The sequence below is a fragment of the Crotalus tigris genome, unplaced genomic scaffold (assembly GCF_016545835.1).
Source record: "Crotalus tigris isolate CLP2741 ecotype Arizona unplaced genomic scaffold, ASM1654583v1 scf7180000020184.803716, whole genome shotgun sequence".
NCBI classification, from domain to species: Eukaryota; Metazoa; Chordata; class Lepidosauria; order Squamata; family Viperidae; genus Crotalus; species Crotalus tigris.
Genome location: NW_024097897.1, coordinates 264,562 through 286,023, shown reverse-complemented (window position 1 = coordinate 286,023; position 21,462 = coordinate 264,562). Strand labels below are relative to the sequence as shown.

Below are 21,462 nucleotides of genomic sequence, written 5' to 3'. Positions count from 1 at the left end.
TAATATATGAAAATCATTTCTGAATTTTGTCTGTCTTCTGGAATATGAGCTGTCCAACCTAGTTTGTCCCCGGCAAATTTGATAAACATTCTTCCTTATCTAAGTTATTGAAGATTCAGGAGCAACACCCACGGTACCCCTTCAATACCTAACTACACTTTAATTAGGAATTATTATTGAGTTAATAGTTTACGGGCCAACTGTAGACACATCATCTAGCCCCTGCTTAATTAGTTTGCTAATCAAAATGACATGGGATACTTTGTCCGATAGTATTGCTGAAGTTGTTATGTCTATCCCATTGCCACAATCTGCTAAGGAAATTACCCAATTAAAATATAATAGTTCTCTGTCTGGCAATGTGACCAATAGTTCTCTGGATCATTCTTTCTCCCTGTTTTGACAATAGGAACAACATTTACCTTTAATGTCAAGTTCATCTGATATGTCCTCCACTCTTCAGGATTTCTCAGAGATCATAAACAGAGGTTGGTCAAGTGATCAGCAAATTTCTTTTCAGATTCTAAGACAGAATTCCTTTGGCTTGGAGATCTGAACTCATCCAAGGTCAGCAAATATTCACTGATTTCATTTCTGTCAGGGTTGAATGGGAATCCTGCTGGCCTTCACAGATACTTGATGGAAGGTGTTTCTCTAGGGAAGACTGAGACAAAACAGGAGTTCTACTTTTTCTTTGTTATCAGTAGCCATTCTGCTATGTTGACATTGTAGCTTGACTGGAGATTTTTCCTCCTTCCCTGATGCCATCTTTCTAGTTCTGGGCTATCTATATGTATCCTATTAGATATTCTGTATGTGTTTTCCATGATTTTTTGCTAATTTTTTTTGTATAGCCATATTGGAATTTTTTGGGGCAGTCTTCCATCCTGCTCTTGTTGGAACGGTTATATAATGTCCCTTCCATATTTCCTGTTTTAGAACATTCTAATCCAGCCCTCAAAAGCTTCTTTTCCCATTAATGTGCCATGGAATCGTATTTCTCACTGTTCCGAATTTGTTAAAATCTGTTTTCTGTATAAGATTATACTCATCTGTAGTTTGGGTGGCTGAAATCTGGAGGGAAGTGATGGGTTTGAGGATGTGCATGTGTTAAGGAGTGTTCAGAGATATTCTGCTTCTGTTTCCTTCCCAAAGCCTCCCCAAATAGCAGGTGAAAAACATTCATTCATGCACCTTCCAGACATCAGTGGATAGCTCCCTATGGTTTCCTAGATGATTGGAAAGTTGACGGCCAGTCAGAGATTGACTGTCCTTGTCTTTATATAAAGAAATCCAGCACTATGCAATCACTTTCCCACAACTTCCAGTTTGCCCATCTGTACTGATCATCATCTGATCAAGGATGGTTGATCCCGTTGCGCCTTCCTTTACTCTCAGAGACAGTTATAAACAACAAAAGACAGAAATTTCCTCTTAAAACATGCATCCAGAGTTTCTTTTCTAATAGTGTCAATATAATTGAAGTTCTCTTCTTCATTGTTCCTGTATGCCACCTTGGAGAATTTGCAGTTTATTTTAGGAAAGTATGATCCATATCTTATTCTTGGGTGATGGTTAGTAGTGAACACCCAGTAAGAGTACTGCTGTTATTTCTTTTTCTCGTGATTTTAATCCAGATTCTCTCAAATTAATTCCAAGTTAACCCAGCTAATTCCCTCGGATTTCTGTAAAGATGTGGCTATTTTTTTAAATATACAGTGCAATTGTTCCTCCTTTTTATTATTCAGTTCTTCTTGAATACGTTACAGCCTTTCATTGTATTCAGTTGCTGCAAACTCATGCTAAGGCTTGTTGTTATTATACAGCATTCTCCAATGGGTACACAGATTGGAGGCGACAGCAACTTTACACTATGCTATCTTCCAGTATACAGGTAGTCCTCGCAGAGATGGCCAAATTGACTGCTCTGATTAAAGAAGCAGCCTCCAACCTTTTGGGCACCAGGGACTGGTTCCATGGAGAGAGGTTTATCCACAGACTGGAGGGAACGTGGTTTCGCACGCCGCCTGCATCCCGCGGATGGGGCATCGCTTCTTTGTGCAGCCTGGTTTCTGGCCTGCCGAGGACCGGTGCCGGTCCACAGACCGGGGGTTGAGGAGCCCTGGATTAAAGGACACAATTAACTTTGTTTCTACATGGTAAACCACTTTTGGATTTTGTGCTTGAAGTGGAAAAAAAATATGAAACTTTGATTTTTGGTTTTGCCGATTAGATAGGCTTGTTGTTATAGAAATGGCTAGTTTACATTATTATGTAAAAGTAAAAAGTTGAGGTTTGATGCTGTTCTCTTATTCTACCACGCTAAAAGGAGTCGGAAGTCAACACTTTTTCTTTCTTTTTTTTCCCCTTTGCCCTACATTTTTCTCTTCCCCTTTTTCCTCCCTTATTTTCCTTTGTGTTTTTGTATTTTATATTGTATTTTAAATAAACTAATAAAAATTTTGATTTGGCTGTGCACAGGCAGTCCTCGACTTATGACCACAATTGAGCCCAAATATTATGTTACTAAGAGACTTGTTGAGGGAGTTTTACCCCATTTTATGCCCTTTCTTGCTACAGTTGTTAAGGGAATCATTGCAGTTAAGTTAGTAACACAGTTACTGCCTAAGTTGTTAAGTTAGTTACATGGTTGTTAAGTGAATCTGGCTTCCCCATTGACTTTTGCTTGTCAGAAGGTAGAAAAGCATGACTCCGGGACACCGCAATTGTCGTAAATATGAGTCAGTGGCCAAGCGTCCAAATTTTGATCACATGACCACGGGAATGCTGCAACAGTCTTAAGTGTGAAAAAGTCCCTTTTTCAGTGCTGCTGTAACTTCAAATGGTCACTAAATGAATGATTGTAAGTTGAGGACTACCTGTATTTGGAGAGACTTCTGCATGATCAGTCTGCTCACTCTAGATCAGGCATGTCAAACTCGTGACGTCACATGACGTTGCGCAATGTATTGCGACTTTTTCCCCATTGCCAGCAATGGGGTGGGCGCGGTTTCAGAGTGACGCATCCAGCCCGCAGGCCAGCAGTTTGACATGCCTGCTCTAAATGATGAGATGGACATGTTGTCAGATGCTAGTATCTTACTCAAAGCTTTAGGAATAGGGCCCCTTTTTGTCATAGGCACGATAATCCCCCAGTTTAGCAAATTTTATATGCAGTAGACCAGCGGTTCTCAACCTATGGGTCGGGACCCCATTTGGGGTTGATTGACCATTTCACGGGGGTCGCCAAGCAAGGCTGTCCGCCATTGTTTTCCCCCTTTTCTGGCGGGTGCCTTACCTCCCTTGGGCTGGGCCAGCTGGTGGCCCAGCCGGTGGTCAGCCTGCTCCGTCTCTGCCGCTTGCCAGCTACGCCTCAGCCGGCGCAGGGGGCGGCACCACGCATGTGCGGCGCTCCTGGGCAGGGAAAGTCCTCGACTTACGACCGGTTGGGTAGTCCTCAACTTATGACCAGTTTAATCCTCGACTTACGACTGGTTTAGTCCTCGACTTACGACCGGTTGGGGGGTATGCAGTAGACTAAAGCCGATTGCACTTCTGCAAATGCATGAAATCCCGTTCTCAGTTTTGACAATATGTAAAATATGCCTACATAAAATGCACGTGCATACAATTCTCTTTGGATGAAACGAATGTTCTTTTTTATTTGGATGAAACAGACATTCCTTTCTAGCATTGTAAAAAAATTAATTTCTTGCAATTAAAAAGAAAAAAAGAAAAATGCAGAGAAAACAATGTACAGAAAGAAGTTAATAGAAAAAAAGAATAGTACACAATTCTAGTCTTTCTATGGCATGAAAGCCAGCTGGGTGACTGTCATGGTCTCTTAGCCCAAACCACCCACAAAATTGTTGTGGGGAAAATAGGGGGAGGAAGGAGCATTGGGTATATTCTTTACCGTACTTTGAGTTATTTATAAAAATAATGTGAGATAAAACAAACAAACAAACACATAAATAAAGCCAATTGTCCAGAATGGAGCTTCACTCATTCTTGTCAAAGACCTAGGTTTACATATCTTCAGATCTTCAAGGTTCTCCAAAACATTAGCAGGATGGGGCCGTCTGGTAGGAACCTCATTGCAGAGGTCAGCATCTATGGAGAAATCAAAACATGCTTACGGATTATATTGCCACAGATTCATATCAGGCAAAGTTAATTCTGTCTGTCATTGGTGAACATCCTTAAAATAATCATTACAGATTCAAAGAAGCTATTCTAGACTGTATTTTCCAATCAAACATCTTACCCCCTATCTCTATAGTAGAGTTTTTGCAGTAGCTTAATGAGTCACGAGATTCAAAACTCAGTTTATATTACAGTAGGACCCACCAAATCTGCCTAGCTGGTTAGGAAATGCAACACTTCTTTGGCATACATCACCTGGAGTAATTGCCAAGATCTTAACAGAGATACGTAAGCTTTTCATTAAAGCCCATTGAGGCTTAAAATTCAGTTCAGCACTCATTCCGTGTAAAACAGTGTTTCCCAAACTTGACAATTTTAAGGCATGAGGACTTCAACTCCCAGAATTCCACAGCCAGCAACGCTGGCTGTGGAATTCTGGGAGTTGAAGTCCACATGCCTTAAAATTGTCAAGTTTGGGAAACACTGAGTAAAATATAGGTGATAATTTTTTTTAAAAAAAGGAACGGTTTGTTAAAAGTCGGCAGAGGAAGCTATTCACATGTCTGCTACTGTAAGTAGTTTAATTAATTGAATTAATTTGATGATGTGGGAATTGGAGGGAGATAATTGTTTGAATAGCTATCCTCAGAAGGAATGAGATACACCTTGTTTTGACTTGCAGTCGTGGCCAGCACTTTGTTTCTTGCTTGTCGTTTCCTTGCTCAAAAAAAAAAAAAAAAAAAAAGTCAGCCTGGAAACCAGCGGAGGGAAGGGTTAATAAGGGATCTTTCCTAAGTTGCCGGAGTTTTAATAGTTCTGCTTCTGAGTCGCTTTTCTCTCCCCCTCCTTCATTTATTATCGTTGGAACTTGCATTAATTAAAGCAGCAGCAACCACTGCTGCTCCGTGACCTGAGGCCATTCCTGGTGAAATCGTGTTTCAACTCATGTAGAGCTCTATGGAGTGGGGAGGAGCAGGAAGGCAGGCCATGCAGAGAGAGTATGCCCATTCCTGGAGCCCTTTGGTTCACTTCCCCAGTGCTGTGAGATTCGGACCTCTCTTCCTTAGCCTTCTCAGAAGAAAAAAGTGTACATGGGAATTGATGGTCCTGTGATTGGGTGATTGGGTGATGGATTGGGCAGGCCCTGACTTCCCCAGAGAAGGGGTGCAGCTTTTATGGGTTCTTATGGGTGGTAGAAGGAAAGGTAGCCATTCTGGTCAAACTGGGTTTATCTACAAAATAAGGTAAGTAAAACAAAAAAAAAGGAATCTAGACTTATTTCTTAAAACTTGCTCTTTGTCCTTAAACAATGTCTGTTTGGTTAGAGCAGGCTGTCAGAATTTAACTCAGTTTCCTTTGGACATCATTACTGCATCCTGGGTAACTATAATAGGTTTTGTTTAATGGATAATAAACACTGCCTCTTTTGACAAATTTCATCATATTTTTCCTGGGTGGGAAGGGGCCGTGCTGCATTAGCAAGAGATGAATTACTGAGTGATTCTCAAGCATTCACACTGTAGCTTCCTCTGTCGAAGAAACTAGGTAACTTTATACAGGTTTTCTGCGACTGTACAGAAAGCACTAGATTGGGCACAACATACGGTATGGATTTCCCTTAATTATCATTTCAATGATATGTATCTCAACTAGACTATTTCTGGGTCCCACTCTGATATGTGTATTATCACTGTCCTTCTAGAAGGCCTAAGAAAACCTAGTTGAGAAATATATGGAATAGCATTAAGTTCCACCAGATGCGTGGGCCAATTTCAAGAGTGCCCCAAGGATGGGCATTTCTGGAAAGTCTGCCATAGCTATGTTCATATTGCATCCATAGTTGATGTAACCATTTTCATTAAATCCAATGTTATTAGCTTGCCTAACACATAAAATCATAAACCAATATTTTAGGGCTTGCCCAACCTACTAGATTAAAATGGGGTCAGCTGCCTAGATGAACATAAAAGATTATAAATGTAAGTGATTTATAAAAATAATGTTATCAAATGCATTGACCTTTTTGAAAGCTGCTTTGGCCCCAGTTACAATTAGATGTCAGGCAGTATAAAAACATGCATAAGATGCTTTTAATTTTGCTGGTACAGGCTGCAGACACAAATACTTAAGTCTTATTTTTGCCCCACTGTGTATGTGTGTTTTATATGTGACCCATTCCTCAATTAAGGCCTGACAGTGGCATGTCACAATGTCTGAATCCAATATGAGTGATTGTCACTCGACCATTCTCATATAATTTTGCAGATAAGATTACTTTCTGATTTTTATTATGTTTGTGCTAAGTAAATGTTAGCACCAGAGTTACTCGCACTACATCGTATGTACCGGACAGTGTATCTCAACCTCAGCAGCTTTAAAAGATGTGAACTTCAACTGAAGTTCCACACATTTTGAAGCTGCTGAGGTTGAGTAACGTTGCTTTACAGCAGGGGTCTTCAAAGTTGGCCCTTTTATGACTTGTGGACTTCAACTCCCAGAATTCCTCAACCAGCATGCCTGGCTGAAGACTTCTGGGAGTTGAAGTCCACAAGTCATAAAAGGGCCAACTTTGAAGACCCCTGCTTTACAGATATGGGACGAACTCCCAGCATTCTGGGTCTATAATTGAACTCTATCATTTAGTATAGAAAAATGATATGTTTTATAATTTTACCAAGTAATTGCTCAGCCTTTCGGAGCGATGCTTTGTTCTTGGACCTGGTTGCAGCTACCAACAGGTGATGTTGCTGATTTTCGAAGTTTGAACCACTGCTTATTTTGAAGATATAGCAGAATTGGAAAGGCTCTTTTCTGATTTGGGGATTGTAGACACCAGTATGTCATTACAATGTTTACGTTGTCTGCCCTGGGTCATTAACATGGAGAGAATTTCATAAATGGGACCAGAAAGCTAGATAGTTACAACCAATTAGGAGCTATAGCTTGTGGAGCTGGATTTGGTTCCTATAGCTGTCTTGCATTACCCTCTCAGGTTTAGATAACTGAACTGTGGATTATTCAATTAATCATATTTTCTGGATTTTCCCACTATACTGACCCATTCATTAACCAAGGACAGAAATATGTTGGGCTGCAATGTGGCTGGGCAGTTTGAGATTAATGGGAACCCAGGCAGAGGTGTGTTGAGGTGTATATATCATACAGACTTCTTATTTTTTTTACCCTGTTTAGGTCCAAATAAAGGCTAGTGAAATAAATGAATGATTTAGGTATGCTAGGGTTTGGACTGATTGCCAGTTAGGCTACCCTTTTCACAATTTCTGTAAGAAGAAGTTGCTTTTTCTTCTAATGGATGCAGGAAGGTCTTAATTTGCATTAATGCCTACCTGGTTACATATGTGTATTTAGTTAACAAGGATGCAATCTTGTGTAAATGATGTCTGATGCTTGATGATGAGAACTGAGCAATTTTATTTGGGTGCATTGGGTAGCATTTTGCAGATTTGTGACTGTATGCTATTTCTGTATGCCATATGGTGGGTAATATTGTGTTTATAGTCCTTGGAGATGCATCCATTTTAATGTTCATTTTTCTGGGCGATCAGTCCATGGTCCTCTTAAGTTATCTTGCAGCAGCTAAGTATATGGTGAGTTTAGACTGTGGCAGTAGGCTTGTTTTATATGCATGTAAAAGAAAATAAATCTTGAAAAAACTTTTAAACCACTTGAACTTTCCAATCTCAAACTGTTACTGTAGCTTTGATGTTTCCTAAACAATGGGATAATTACTGCTATGATAAGCTGATAAATCGACAGCATAGAGAATATTTCATCCACGTAACCAAGAGAGCGTTGAAAAATCAGTCATCAAATGAAACAGGGACAAAAATACCCCACGGCATGTTATTTCATACTACTGTACATGTAGGAGCAGATTCTGGCGAAATCCTATATATTGGTTATCCAGCTGATGGCTCATAAAGCTTGGCAGAAGCCCTGTTATACAAGGAAGTCATTGGCATGAAAGATACAGAAACAGAATGCCTGAAACTGGTGGAACTCTGGGCAAGAGAACACTGCAAATAACTTTAGAGAGAGGAGTCTTTGCAGGTAACAAAGTGTCTCCAGAATTCACAACACCTTTCTCTACTCAGAATCTTTACGTCTATTTCACTTTGGAACTCTAGACATAAATGAAGAGAAGGACTAGTGGGGACGTGATAGCAGTGTTCCAATATCTCAGGGGCTGCCACAAAGAAGAGGGAGTCAAGCTATTCTCCAGAGCACCTGAAGGCAGGACAAGAAGCAACGGATGGAAACTAACCAAAGAGAGAAGCAACCTAGAACTAAGGAGAAACTTCCTGATAGTTAGAAAAATTAACCAGTGGAACAACCTGCCTCCAGAAGCTGTGAATGCTCCAACACTGGAAATTTTTAAGAAGAGACTAGATAGCTGTTTGTCTGAAATGGTATAGGATTTCTTGCTTGAGCAGGGGGTTGGACTAGATGACCTCCAAGATCCCTTCCTCCTCCTCCTCCTCCTCCTCCTCCTTATCCTTCTCCTCCTCCTCCTCCTTTTCCTTCTTCTTCTCCTTCTCCTTCTTCAATGTCTAATTTATTCTTACAAGTGGAGATGTCAGGACAGAACACACCACATTGATAAGCAAGCAAGAGAGACCTCTCTTGCTGCCAACTCTGTTGTTTTTGTCTCCAGGGCTGAGCTATGGGCTGCAATCTGAGTGGGCTTTAAGTAGAAGATACAATGGAACCCCAGTAGCATGACCTTAAAGAATTAACCAAGACGCAGAGTCAGAATACTCTATGAGTTAGAAGTCAAGCTGGAGGAGAAAACCAAAGCCCAGGAATGCATTGCTGAAATAGAAATATTTAAGTAAAACAGCTCCTGTTTGTCTGATTCATATATTGCATTGAGGTGTACCTTGTTTAGTCATGATTTGTTGAATAAATCACATTTGGCTGGGTGCACATATTAACCATGTTTTAGAAACCACAGTGATTTGATTGATATAACGTATTATGGCAAACAATCATGTTCTGACTTCCCCATGAAGTAGGTCTTATGCTACTTCCCAGCCCAGGAAGAATCTGTGCCACTTAAATGGAAGGATTTAATCTAATGCAGGAAAGTTCTGCCAGGTAAGATCCCTGTTAGGCCACAAATCAGGTATTGCACACAAGAGTGGCTTGGATGTGTGCACCAGTGCGGATGAGAGTAGTCCAGCCTGTTTACTTGTCATGCAAAGACTCCTGCCAAAATGGGTCCCCCCCCTATTTTCTATTCAAACTACAGACTTTTTAATACAGTTATGAAAAGCGCATCTGGCCACCTTGTTTCATCCCAACCATAGTCATTGCTGAAGAAGTACTTATGCACACTGACTCAAAGTCAGTCTATGGAGCAGAGCAAATAGTCATTACTCATTACACATGAAAATCCCACTGTCTACATAGGAAAAAGAGTTTGTCTTTATATAGACATGTCAGCCTCCCCCCCCCCGCTCCCCGCAGTTGGAGAGTAAAGCTATAGCACAAACATTGGAAGAACATTCAAGTGATAACCCTCATTTTTTTTCTTTCCCAAGCTCAGGAAAATTGACTCTCTCCAAATCTTCATTTACTTTCACAGAATTCTGTCCTACATTGTAAGGTCAGTCTTGTGTATTGTCCAGATGGAAGTGTGCCCCACGAATACCAGTAGAGAACAGGATGCTTTCAATTGATAGATTACCAACACATTTGTCCTAGACGGGCTGCTGTCCCATTGCAAGCTTTCCCACATTCAAATATGTCAGTGTTTCCCAAACTTGACAATTTTAAGGCATGAGGACTTCAACTCCCAGAATTCCACAGCCAGCAACGCTGGCTGTGGAATTCTGGGAATTGAAGTCCACATGCCTTAAAATTGTCAAGTCTGGGAAACACTGACATATGTGAACAACCGGTTCTCTGTGTGGATGCTGCTTCCAGAAGTCCATTCTGGGCCTGGGCAACAAAAAATTAGCTACCGGTCCTGCTGAAGAGATGCAAACTGGCTGAATCCCACCACAGTCCACATCTGTTTGTTTCCCCCTTACTTTCAGAATCTTCTCCATGTTAATAAAAGTATGATTTGTTGTCTGTTGATTCCAAGGATGTGGTAGACTGAAATTAATTTCTGATATCCTAAAGTAAGTATGCAGAGCAGAACTCATGGCCCAAGAGCTGCGTATTATTTATTTCCTGTTTCATATTAAATTTGTTTGCTGGCTCATCTTACTGCAAGGCGACTCTGGGCGGCTTACAACATATCACATATCAAAGAATCAGGAATGTCTCTTGATACGTTCACTTTTTGTCCAGTAGCAAAAAGCTTCTATAGCAGTGTTTCTCAACCTTGACAATTTTAAGGCATGTGGACTTCAACTCCCAGAATTCCACAGCCAGCAATGCTGGCTGTGGAATTCTGGGAGTTGAAGTCCACATGCCTTAAAATTGTCAAGGTTGAGAAACACTGTTCTATAGGATCATCTTACATCTGTCATTTTCTCCTGTTCACATCAGAATATGGACAGTTGGGAAAGGTCACATTTTCTTTTACTTTATTTGGAAATCAGTTCAGGGGTGAGGAGAAGGAAATTGTTCACTGTGTGGGTGTTAAAAGTTGAATAACAGACTAACAGAATTCAGAATAACAAGAATTGGAAGAGACCTGGGAATCTTTTAGTCCAACCTCCTGCACAAAAGGGAGATCCTATATCATTCCAGATAAGTGGCTGCCCAATTTCTTAAAAACCTGTAGTATTGGATCACCCACAACTTCTGAAGGCAAACTGTTGCAGTGATTAATTATTCTTGCTGCCAGGAAACTTCTCCTTAATTCTAGGTTGGATCTCTCTTTGATAGTTTTCCATTTGTTATTTCTGAGAATAAGTTAAAATAAGACATGTTGACGTTTAAAGCTTATCTTCTGTTCAGTCTTTTAATCTTCATGCAGACTTAACCCTTTTTGTTGGGTGGCCCCTGACATGCTGTTTCAGTCATCGGTCTACCATAAATTGCACATCCTACTATAAAATCTAGCTTCAGCAAGCTTCAAGATGAGATTTGAGAATGAGATTAAAGGGCTCCGGGGCTGATCGTTGCTCTTCCCATTGTTGTCCTATGGTCTTGTATCTTGAAGGAGTTATGCTTCCTGTATCATCAAATCAGAGAGATGCTCTAGCAAAGGTTAATGAGGCAGCCAGTTACAGAGGGACCTGGCCAATAAAGTACTTGTTTGGAAGACTGATCTAGTCTGCAAAATTGAAGAGTGATCCATTGGATCACAAGGACATGGCTAAGTGGGAGCCTAATGCTGTTCTCATTGGCTTGGGCAGGAGTATATTTTCTTGTAATATATTATGGTATTGTTTCCATGATCCATTTTCTCTAAAACATAAGCTCTTTGGTTGTTCTGGTTTCTTATGTATCTGTAACCAGATACTGAACACAGATCCTACCACGTGTTTAATTCTATCAGTGCATTCTATGTAGCCCTTCTGAATAGCTTGAGAATTCTATTGGAGAATTCCCTAACTTCCCTGTAAAACAAAAAGTCCTGCTTGGAGAGAAAGCCATCAGAATTAAACCTACATACTGTAGTTATATAGCATGTTCATGTTCATTTTTAATCTTCAGGTTGAGAGTCAATGCTATCTTGCAGACATAAATATCAACAGATCATATTAATATTTACTAGCTCATTTCTGTGGTATGTCGATGGCCTGAATAGAAATAATAACATAACCATCTTTATTTACCAAGTGGGGGATACCTTAATGCAATTCCTATTTAATGTAATAGGCTTAGTGTCCTTAATCTCAGTGTGAATTGCAGGTATTTGCATGTTGTGATGTCATGAAACTATTGATCTGCTGATGGCCTCTATGGTTCAAACTGTTAATAAATGAAACACCAGACTGAGATATTCTTTTTGGATAATAGTTGGCAGACTTAGTGCGTTACCAAGTAATTGACTGTAGGTTCCTAAAACTTTTATATGCAGGGAACTGTGTGATAGACACAGTTACCCAAAGTTGTTATAAGATGCTGATGTTGAGCCTGATAACCACCAAAATGATGGTGAGATGTAGGACTTCTGGAACTAGATGTTGATTACAGCTGCCAACTTGAGCCAGTAGGTAAGGTCATGTTGCATAGAAAGCAAATTATCTGGTCTAAGGATCTTCCCCACTGGTTAAAGGTTCCCTTTTACACAACCATGAAATGTAGACATTTCTCATATTGACTACTTCAGTGTGATGTACATGGGATGATCCTTGAAGAGTATCCAGAATCTGCAGCTGGTTTAATATATGGTAGCACAAGCAGTTTTGGGTACCTCTAGGCTTGCACATGTAGCACCTCTGCCAAGGGAGCTGCATTGGATGCCAGCTTGGTGACGGGTCCAATTCAAGGTGTTAGTTATCATCTTGATAGTATAGGACTGGGTTATGTTTCGTCCTATTTCATCAACCCATTCCAACCAGGCAGGCAAGGAGGGTATGTTGTGAACTGGGCCAGTAAAGAATTTCAACTGACAGGGTCTAGGAAAAAAGCCTTCTCTACTATTGCTTCCACCTTATGGAACACTTTGCCCCTGGAGGTAAGTCAGGTCCCTACTCCCCTGGCCTTTCAGAAGAGTGTCAAGACTTGGCTTTGCCAACTGACATGGGAGTTTAAGAGTGGTAAGACCGAAAGGAGAGAATATTTTCAGCTCAGGCTGAACTCTGAGATCCTTGGTGCTGTCTCAGCTTGGATGTTTCTTGCAGACATTTCATTACCAAACTAGGTAATGAAACGTCTAGAGTCATTGGTGGGTGATGCTGCTCCCTTTGTCTTGTTAACCTTCTCAAGTGTTCTTTTTAACTTTGTTTTAATTCCATTTTAAAACTTTGTATTAACTATGGTTTTTATATGATCTTACGGTTTTATTTGCAAACTGTTCAAAGTCATGCAAGCGAGATGGGTGTTATAGGTAGGCAGGAAGGTAGGTAGGTAGGTAGGTAGGTAGATAGATGATAGATAGATAGATAGATAGATAGATAGATAGACAGACAGATAGATAAAGATTAGTTATGTGTTGAGTCCTATGCATTTTATCTCTCTTGTTTTCTTTGCTGCCTCTCTATTTGCAACTTGGCCTCATCCCCAAAAATAATAAAAATCCTCCTCCCCTTAACAAACCCCATTTGGGCAGCAATGCATAGCTGGTTGCATTGCTAAAATACAAAGCTTGTAATAGTCAAATATAGAATGACAGACATTTTCAAAGAAGTGGTTAGAGGGACAGAGCAGTTTATACAATAAATTGGTGAACTATGATCCTGTGGGAGAGGAGACACTGTTTCATGCCTCTGCTTTTGATGAAGCACTGATATTAAGGAGTTACAACCATCTTTACATCTCCTCAAATTGAGCTATTACAGGCTTGGAACTCCCGATTTTTAAAACTGCCAAAGGGAACACTGTATTGTATAATTAGAGCGTTGTTGACTATTAACCTGTGTCTGTCTGATTTTTTTCTCTGTACACCTGGTCTAATGAACTTACAGATGGTGTGATTGTGGGAAATCTGGTGATATGTAGAAAAAAGAGAATGGATTGGACTTTCTATTCTGCAGACAGACAGAAACTACAACACTAATAATAATAATAAAGTTGGAAGGGACCTTGGAGGCCATCTAGTCCCTTTCAGACAAATGGCTGTCCAGTCTCTTCTTAAAAACTTCCAGTGTTGGAGCATTCACCGCTTTTGATAGTTGTGTGATAATTTGATAATGCTTTTTAAAGGCAGAGGATATTTTTCATGTTTTTAGTGGCTTCCATGAGTATATCAGTTCTAACATGAGAAGAGGGCCATGGCAGAATATATTTTCTTTTATATTGCAAATGGAAAAGGCCATTTAAGCCACTGAGTACAAATTTACATTTATGCAAGAATGCAAATGAAATCATTCCCATCAGATTGTTATCTAGCCTCTACTTGATCAATTCCAGTAGGGGGGAAATCCATCATTTCTCCGAAGAGTTAGATCTACTGTCATATCACATTTACTATGAAAGGTTTGGCCTCTACAATTGGAATTTGCCTTCCTGTAATTAAACTCTTATCATTCTATGTCCTGCTCCCTGGGACAAGGGAAAACACATCTTGACTACTTTCTGGTGTGACATGCTTTCAAGCTTTTGAAGAAAGCTGTTGTATTCTCCCACAGTCTTATCAAGGCTGAACATTCCCATTTTCTTGAAATGCTTCTTCATATGGCTTACATTTCTGATTGTCTCCTTTCCATTCCTTTCTCTTCTCCTTCCCTTCCCTTTTTTTCAAGTGAGGTTTCAAAAGTGGACATGCTGCTTTAGGTGAAAGTACCTGGGAGTACACCATCCGCCAAACAGATTCCAGTCCCAAATGATGATGCCCGTTTTTTTTCTCTGCAAAATATTGCTGAACAAGACGGTTTGCAGTTGAGAAATGGCAGACTGGGAAAGGTTTCTCTCAGGTTCTGAATTTAATCTGTTCCAAAACCAGCTTTTCATTGTTTCCATGCGATGTGGAATTTTGTGAATTGAGATGACTGGCTCTTATTAAGCCATTGTGCTAAAAATCTTGATTTAACAGACCATTTTAGAGGAGGGATGCCCATTAAATCCAAATTTACATCATTTGTGTAAGTTTACATGATTTGTGTAATTATGTTATTGACATAAAGGAATTATTTTGAATAAATCAATTTAATGCACATATCCCTGATGTAGCCGATAGAAATCTCTTAAATCAGTGTTATGATTTAACCCATTACCGGTAGCAATGCTGGCTGTGGAATTCTGGAAGTTGAAGTCCACATGCCTTAAAATTGTCAAGGTTGAGAAACACTGTCTTAAATAGTGTGGAAACTGAATACATAAATGAATGAAGAATACGTTCATTGTATCTAAATCAAAGTCCAGTAATTGAGAGTTTAGTGTAATATATTCTTCATACAAGATAACTTTCTGTATAGTAAACTTTATTTTACTACATGTGGCATGTTGTCATTTAAGTAATAGAAATATAAATGTTGCAGTAACTGTAGTATTGAATCCATGAGCTTTCCTTTAGATCCTGATAGAGGCTTATCAATGGACCTTTAGAACTGAAAAAACAGTAATTTATTTTGTGGTTCTTTTTATTGTTTGAAATTGCTTTAACTATTTTAGAATTGCAAGCTGTGCAGGATCAGTTGAGTTGGGCAGCTAGAGAAATTGAATAAAATAAATAAATAGTTCAAGTCAGGTGCTATACAGTATTCAGTTATAGAAGACTTGTGTGCCAGAAGACTTATTTGTATAATAGATTTATTTCTGATTTCTGTCTGAAACAGTGCTGCAGAGATGCATGACATACTTTCTCTCTGCGGGTACTTACGAACTAGTAAGCTCTGCTGTCAACTCTGATTATATCAGCATTGTGTCTGGACAGAGAGCAGACTGAGTAGACACAGCAATCTTCTGCTGTGCAAGAGCATGTTTTGAATTAGGGTTAGGAAATACCTCCTGATACTTCAGCTGCACTGTTTCTGAATCTCTTGGCCATGGAAGAAAAGAAATAATGCCTGCCACAACAGCCAGATGTTAGTACCTTAGAGAGAAAGGCTTGTTTCCCAGCTGTTCCTTGCCTTTCAGCTCCCAGTGGCCAAAGTTAGAGAGCGAAAGGATTGATAAAGCTCCCCTAATCTTCAGATGTTCCAGCTGTCTCTCTGTTTCTAAAGCTAGAGGATCTAACTTTGCAGGTTAGAGATTCCAGCCGCTAAGAGAACAGCCAGATGTGGTCCTTCACAAGACCCAACTTCTTTACCCTTCTTGCTGCTTTTGATGCCATTGAAGCTGCTGCAGGTTGGGCCTCAGGAGGCCAAAATGAAAATATTCTTGAAGAAAGCAAGATGAAAACTGCTAGAAGGATAATGAGGCAGAAGGCAATTTAATTTCTGCCTTGTCTAAGATAACTGCAATGGTGACATGTTTATATGTGGAACAGAATCTGGAATTTTTATTCTTTTCATCTTTTATTAGGAAAAGAAATGATCTAGCCTTGATGATGACAGGATGTCAAAAGTGTGTGAGTGACCCTCACGTCTTATAAAGTTAGCTCCAGCAAACATAATAGCTGTAGGCATCATGGCAAAATCTTCACCTTTTAAAAAATCTTTGGGAATGGATGGGTGAGTGGGTGGATGATGGATGGATACATAGATAGATGAGGTGTTTAGAAGAAAAGTGCTCTTATAACATGATGGCGACATTGCTGATGGTCTGTTTCCTTTCCAGCTCCTTCTCTAATGAAATCCTGGGCCTGAAACTGCCTCTGGAGCCTGTGCTGAATGCAAACACTGTCTGCATGAACTTGCCTGGTCTGACACGGCGGCAGTTGGAGGTTTGCATACGGAATCCTGATGTGACGGCATCAGCCATTCAGGGCATCCAGATTGCCATCCATGAGTGCCAGCACCAGTTCCGTGATCAGCGTTGGAACTGCTCTAGTCTGGAGACCAAGAATAAAATCCCCTACGAAAGCATCATCTTCAGCAAAGGTGAGAATTTGCCTCCCTACAGAGGCCCTGTAAAATCTCCAGAAGTTGATAATGTTTGGAAAGAGGCTAAGCTGCTTATGGATCAAGCAGCGGACTCATTCAAGAAGTTGTGACGTTAGAATTTGTTCTAGAATTCAGCAGCTTCTCAGAATGATCAGGTGATATAATTGGGTTAAGTTACAGTGCTCCCCCCAGATGACCTATTGCAGAGGTCCTCAACCTTTTGGGTACCAGGGACTGGTTACGTGGAGAGAGGTTTTTCCGCGGACTGGAGGGGATGTAGTTTTGTGTGCTGCCTGCATCCTGCGGATGGGGCTTTGCTTACTTGTGCGGCCCAGTTGCTGGCATGCCGCAGCCCAGTACTGGTCCACGGACCAGGGGGTTGGGGACCCCTGACCTATTGTATATAGGTAGTCCTTGACTTACAACAATTCATTTCGTGACCATTCAAAGTTACAATGGCTCTGAAAAAAAGTGACTTGTGACTGTTTTTCACAATTACGACCTTTGCAGCATCCCCAGAAATCACATGATCAAAATTGAGATACTTGGCAGTTACTTCATATTTAGGATGGTCTCGGTGTCCGGAGGCTCACGTGACCAGCTTTTGCGACCTTTTCATGAGCAAAGTCAACAGGGCAGCCAGATCCACTTAACAACCATGTTACTAATTTAACAACTGCAATGATTCACTGAACAACTGTGGCAGGAAAGGTCATAAAATGGGGCAAAATTCACTTAACAAATGTCTCACTTAACAACAGAAACATTGGACTCAATTGTGGGCGTAAGTTGATGACTACCTGTATTTGGTGCATTTATTTCTGTCCTTCCAGAAAAAAATACTTAAGGAAATAGGAAAAACCAAGAAGCCATTAAAAATACCTCAAAATAATAAAAACGAAAATAATGAAAATATCCACATCAGAATAAACAATTTACCATAAGGCGGTGCCAAAATAAAAGCAGATTCTAAAGATCAGCAGGTTTAGTAAAGAAAAAATTCAGATAAGAAGAAATGAAAGTTTCAGCCAATGCAAGCTTGATCTGCTGAAATGATAGGCTAAATATTTGTCTTGCTGGCTGTTGTTTATTATAATTTTATTTGGCTACTGAACACATTTATATAGCTGCCCATCTTATATTGAACTCTGGTTTGTTTTTTAAGTGAGAATCCAATCACTGTATTTTAAATTTTGTATGAAAAAGTAAAAGCTCCTTCAAGTTCACCACAGCTCCTGGTGCTTCATAAATTTTTCTGTATAGTTTTCCTGATAACAGTATAGAAAAGATTTCCCATTTCCTTCTTCTGGGATAATTTCCCAGTTTCCCAGGTTTTCCTCTGCCATGGAATTCCCTGGGGCTTTCCCGTCCATATATTAAGCAGTCTCAGTCTGCCAATACCACCCAGCCAAGATCAGTCAGATCCTACTACTGCTGTGACAAAAACAGAAATATAAACTCAGGGAAGATCTGTCGACATTTAAAATAAAGCCAATGTGAATGGATTGGAACATTGCATAAAAGCCTAGTAGATAGTCCAATGTGCTTTTCAGGATTCCTGGCCCTGGGATCCACCTCAATTGTCTAGCAGTCAGTCTGTCTGCAAATTAAAACCCTATTGTCTCACTAGGTGGGAATCTGCCAGTTTTGGGGAGTTCTGGCAGCTTTGGGATTTTGTTATGTATGTGCATGTGATAATCTCTTCCTGAGGTTGATCAGAGATATTTGGTGTGTGTGTGAGAGTTAATGTAGTACAGTAGCTCTTCTTCAGGTATCAGGATGTTTCAAATTCCTTCCCAGTTGGAAAGACAGGTCAGATAAGTTGGATAATAACATATTGAGATAGTTTGTTGTAGACAGGCAGGCACTTCAGATGCTTATCATGAAAAACTTTTATGGAAGATGTTTCACTGCTAATTGGAAGAAACAATGCCCTTCCACGCGGCTTTGTTAATTGCTGGAACTCACTACTACAGGATATAATTCATAGCCCAGGGGCAGGCAACCTCAGCTCTTTTATGACTTGTGGACTTCAACTCCCAGAATTCCTGAGCCAGCATGGCTAAGCATGGAAATCTCTCCCTTTTCCCTCAGCATGCCTGGCTCAGGAATTCTGGGAATTGAAGTCCACAAGTCATAAAAGAACCAAGGTTACCTACCCCTGTCATAGCCTGAGAATTTAAGATGAAAAGGAATTGGAATCTCCACATGACAGAATAGCAAGGCTTCTATGTAACTTCTTATAGGTTTAGCTTTGTGGTGCTTAGTGTCAGTTGTTGCTTCTTTGCAGACACATTGTGTGGTTCTTGGGGAACAAAGTAGCTCCCTGCTTCTTGATTGAATACAAAACCTCTCACACCGTTGGCTGAGGCCATCTCCTTTGGATACATATGTGCATATTAGAGAATGATAGCTACATCAGCAGCTCTTATTGGCATCAACAGAAAAAAGACATTTATTTATTTATTTTATTGTAGAGGTCATTTGCATCTCAGTATGTCTCAAGATTTGGGTTGCTTACAAGTCTTGTTCCTAGTAACCTAAAGTGGGCAGATCCTTTGAATCATTCTTGCCTTTACTACTGCCATTAGCTCCATCATTTTTCCATTTGTTTTTGATCTTTTATACCCCAACATTTCCTCTTCCAATTATATGATGAAGAAAACCTCCATCTTTCAAGGCTCAGGAGTTTGTTGTTCTTCTCCTTCCAATCTTGGTTTATCTGGATGGACTGAATTGGTTGGACACCAGGAATCTGCTTCTGGCTAATGTAATGGGAAAATTTAAGGTAGATGTGAAATAATTGTGTTGCTTGCAAACAAAACAACAATTAATTTTCTGTTGTGCCCTTAGTTTAAGGGATCCAGCCAGGTATGCACTGCCTAGTATTGTTTTGCTGATAATTTGCAGTTGAAAATCATGACAAGAGTTGTGTCTGCACACTCTGCAGTTTCAACATGGATGCATTGAAGGATTTCTGGAATTTCTTCTGCATCATTGCCTTTTTGGCAAAACATAAGATGTTCACATAATCCCTAATTTTGTATGCTTAGACAAAAAAAATGGTGCTGTCCCACTGGTTTTTTTTATTGTGACTTACATCTTTCTTTCATTAGAAGCATTTTTCCTGTTCATGGAATTGAGCCCTGGGCAGCTGAACTATTGAGGGTGAAGAAACAAAAGAAGGAAGGAAGGAAGGAAGGAAGGAAGGAAGGAAGGAAGGAAGGAAGGAAGGAAGGAAGGAAGGAAGGAAGGAAGGATCGCCTCATCTTCTTTTTCCCTTCCAGGAAGACTTCCATGCAGGGCTTGTATGCCATTCCTGGACCACCTCAGTCTCATCCCAAGCTATCATTCCATAGGGCAGCTAACCTGGGTTTTTTTGTGCTTAGTTGTGGCACATTTCTCTTATTTGCAGTGTTCAGACCCCCACAAAGCTTGGAACAGTGGTTTTCCCATTTGAGGGAAGCCTCCCTTGAAGCTTGCTAGTAGGTGTCACAGGTAGCCTTATCAACAAACCTTTTTAATCTTTCTGCAAACTTTCACAATCCCTGTAAAAAAAACCCAACCCAGTTTATTTTTCTCCATTTATATAAGCAGTCTACCTCCAATTCTTGCCTCGTCCTACCTCCCAGCCTTTGGGCTCAAGCAAACCATTATGCTTTACCATGCACACATAGAAGCCATACCCTGAATTTAAACCACGATTGTCACTTTTTAGGAAGAATGACTGGCTGTGATGTGAAGATGCCATACATCACTGCAGCATTCAATTGGAATTTATATTAGGAAGAAGATCTTCTTGAGACTCTTAACAGCATTTTGCTCATAGCACCAGATCTAGCAAAAGATGAGAGTGGGAAGCTAGCAATTTATTTTGCCTCTTTTTGTTGATCCTGGGGAAGCAGAAGGCTGAAAGGACTTTTGTTACCCCAGGTGCAGCTGTAGCACAAGGCTACATTCTTCACACTGATTGGCTCATGATGGGATTCCATGCTTGCTCTCAGAGTTTTAGTTTTAGCGGGCTAGCTTCAGCACTACTTTGCAGGGATTGGAGAATAAAAACAGTAGCTTAAACCTATTATTGAACCTGATGATGATGATGAAATAACAACAGTAATAATTACAATAATAGTAAATAATTATTATTATTTGGAACAGCTTACATCCTGTGATGATACCTTTCATATTATTTTTATAACAACATTTTATAACAACATCTGCTTGTCTCAGGTTCTTAGGAAGGATTCGATAGGTGGATAAAAATGACAAACCCAGGCTAAATATCTGGCTAACTTTGTGACCAACCATCACAATAACAAAGTCTCCTTCAGCAGTTTGATAGAGTCTTATATATTTGCATGTAACATACAATTAATTCTCTTGAGATCCAACTCATGGTTACTTTGACCTCAGATGCTGAATTCGGCAAGGGGATCTCGACAGTGGTGGGTTTCAAATGTGTGAACAACTGGTTCTCTGTGTGGATGCCGCTTCCGGAAGTCCATTCTGGGCCTGGGAACAAAAAATTAGTTACCGGTTCTGCCAAACTGGTGTGAACCGGCTGAATCCCACCACTGGATCTCGTAGAAATCTGATCAGAATTTCCCTGCCAAGAGAAGCACAGTTAGATAGCTTTAACAATGTATGTGTTTTTTATGTGATGCCTTTTAAAAATGTAATCTCTTGATATATTCTACAGCACAAGCTATAAATGGGATGGATTCCTAAATACATATGTATAGAA

At 40.1% G+C, this 21,462-nt stretch overlaps 1 protein-coding gene across 1 annotated transcript in view; it reads left to right on the top strand.

The window, feature by feature from the left end:
• The window catches only part of WNT10A (Wnt family member 10A), a 62,755-nt gene that overhangs the window by 3,819 nt on the left and 37,474 nt on the right, over nucleotides 1-21,462 (top strand). Inside the window, exon 2 of the mRNA XM_039365813.1 lies at nucleotides 16,453-16,715. Coding sequence (XP_039221747.1) covers nucleotides 16,453-16,715 — 263 coding nt within the window. The remainder of the gene's footprint in view (nucleotides 1-16,452; nucleotides 16,716-21,462) is intronic.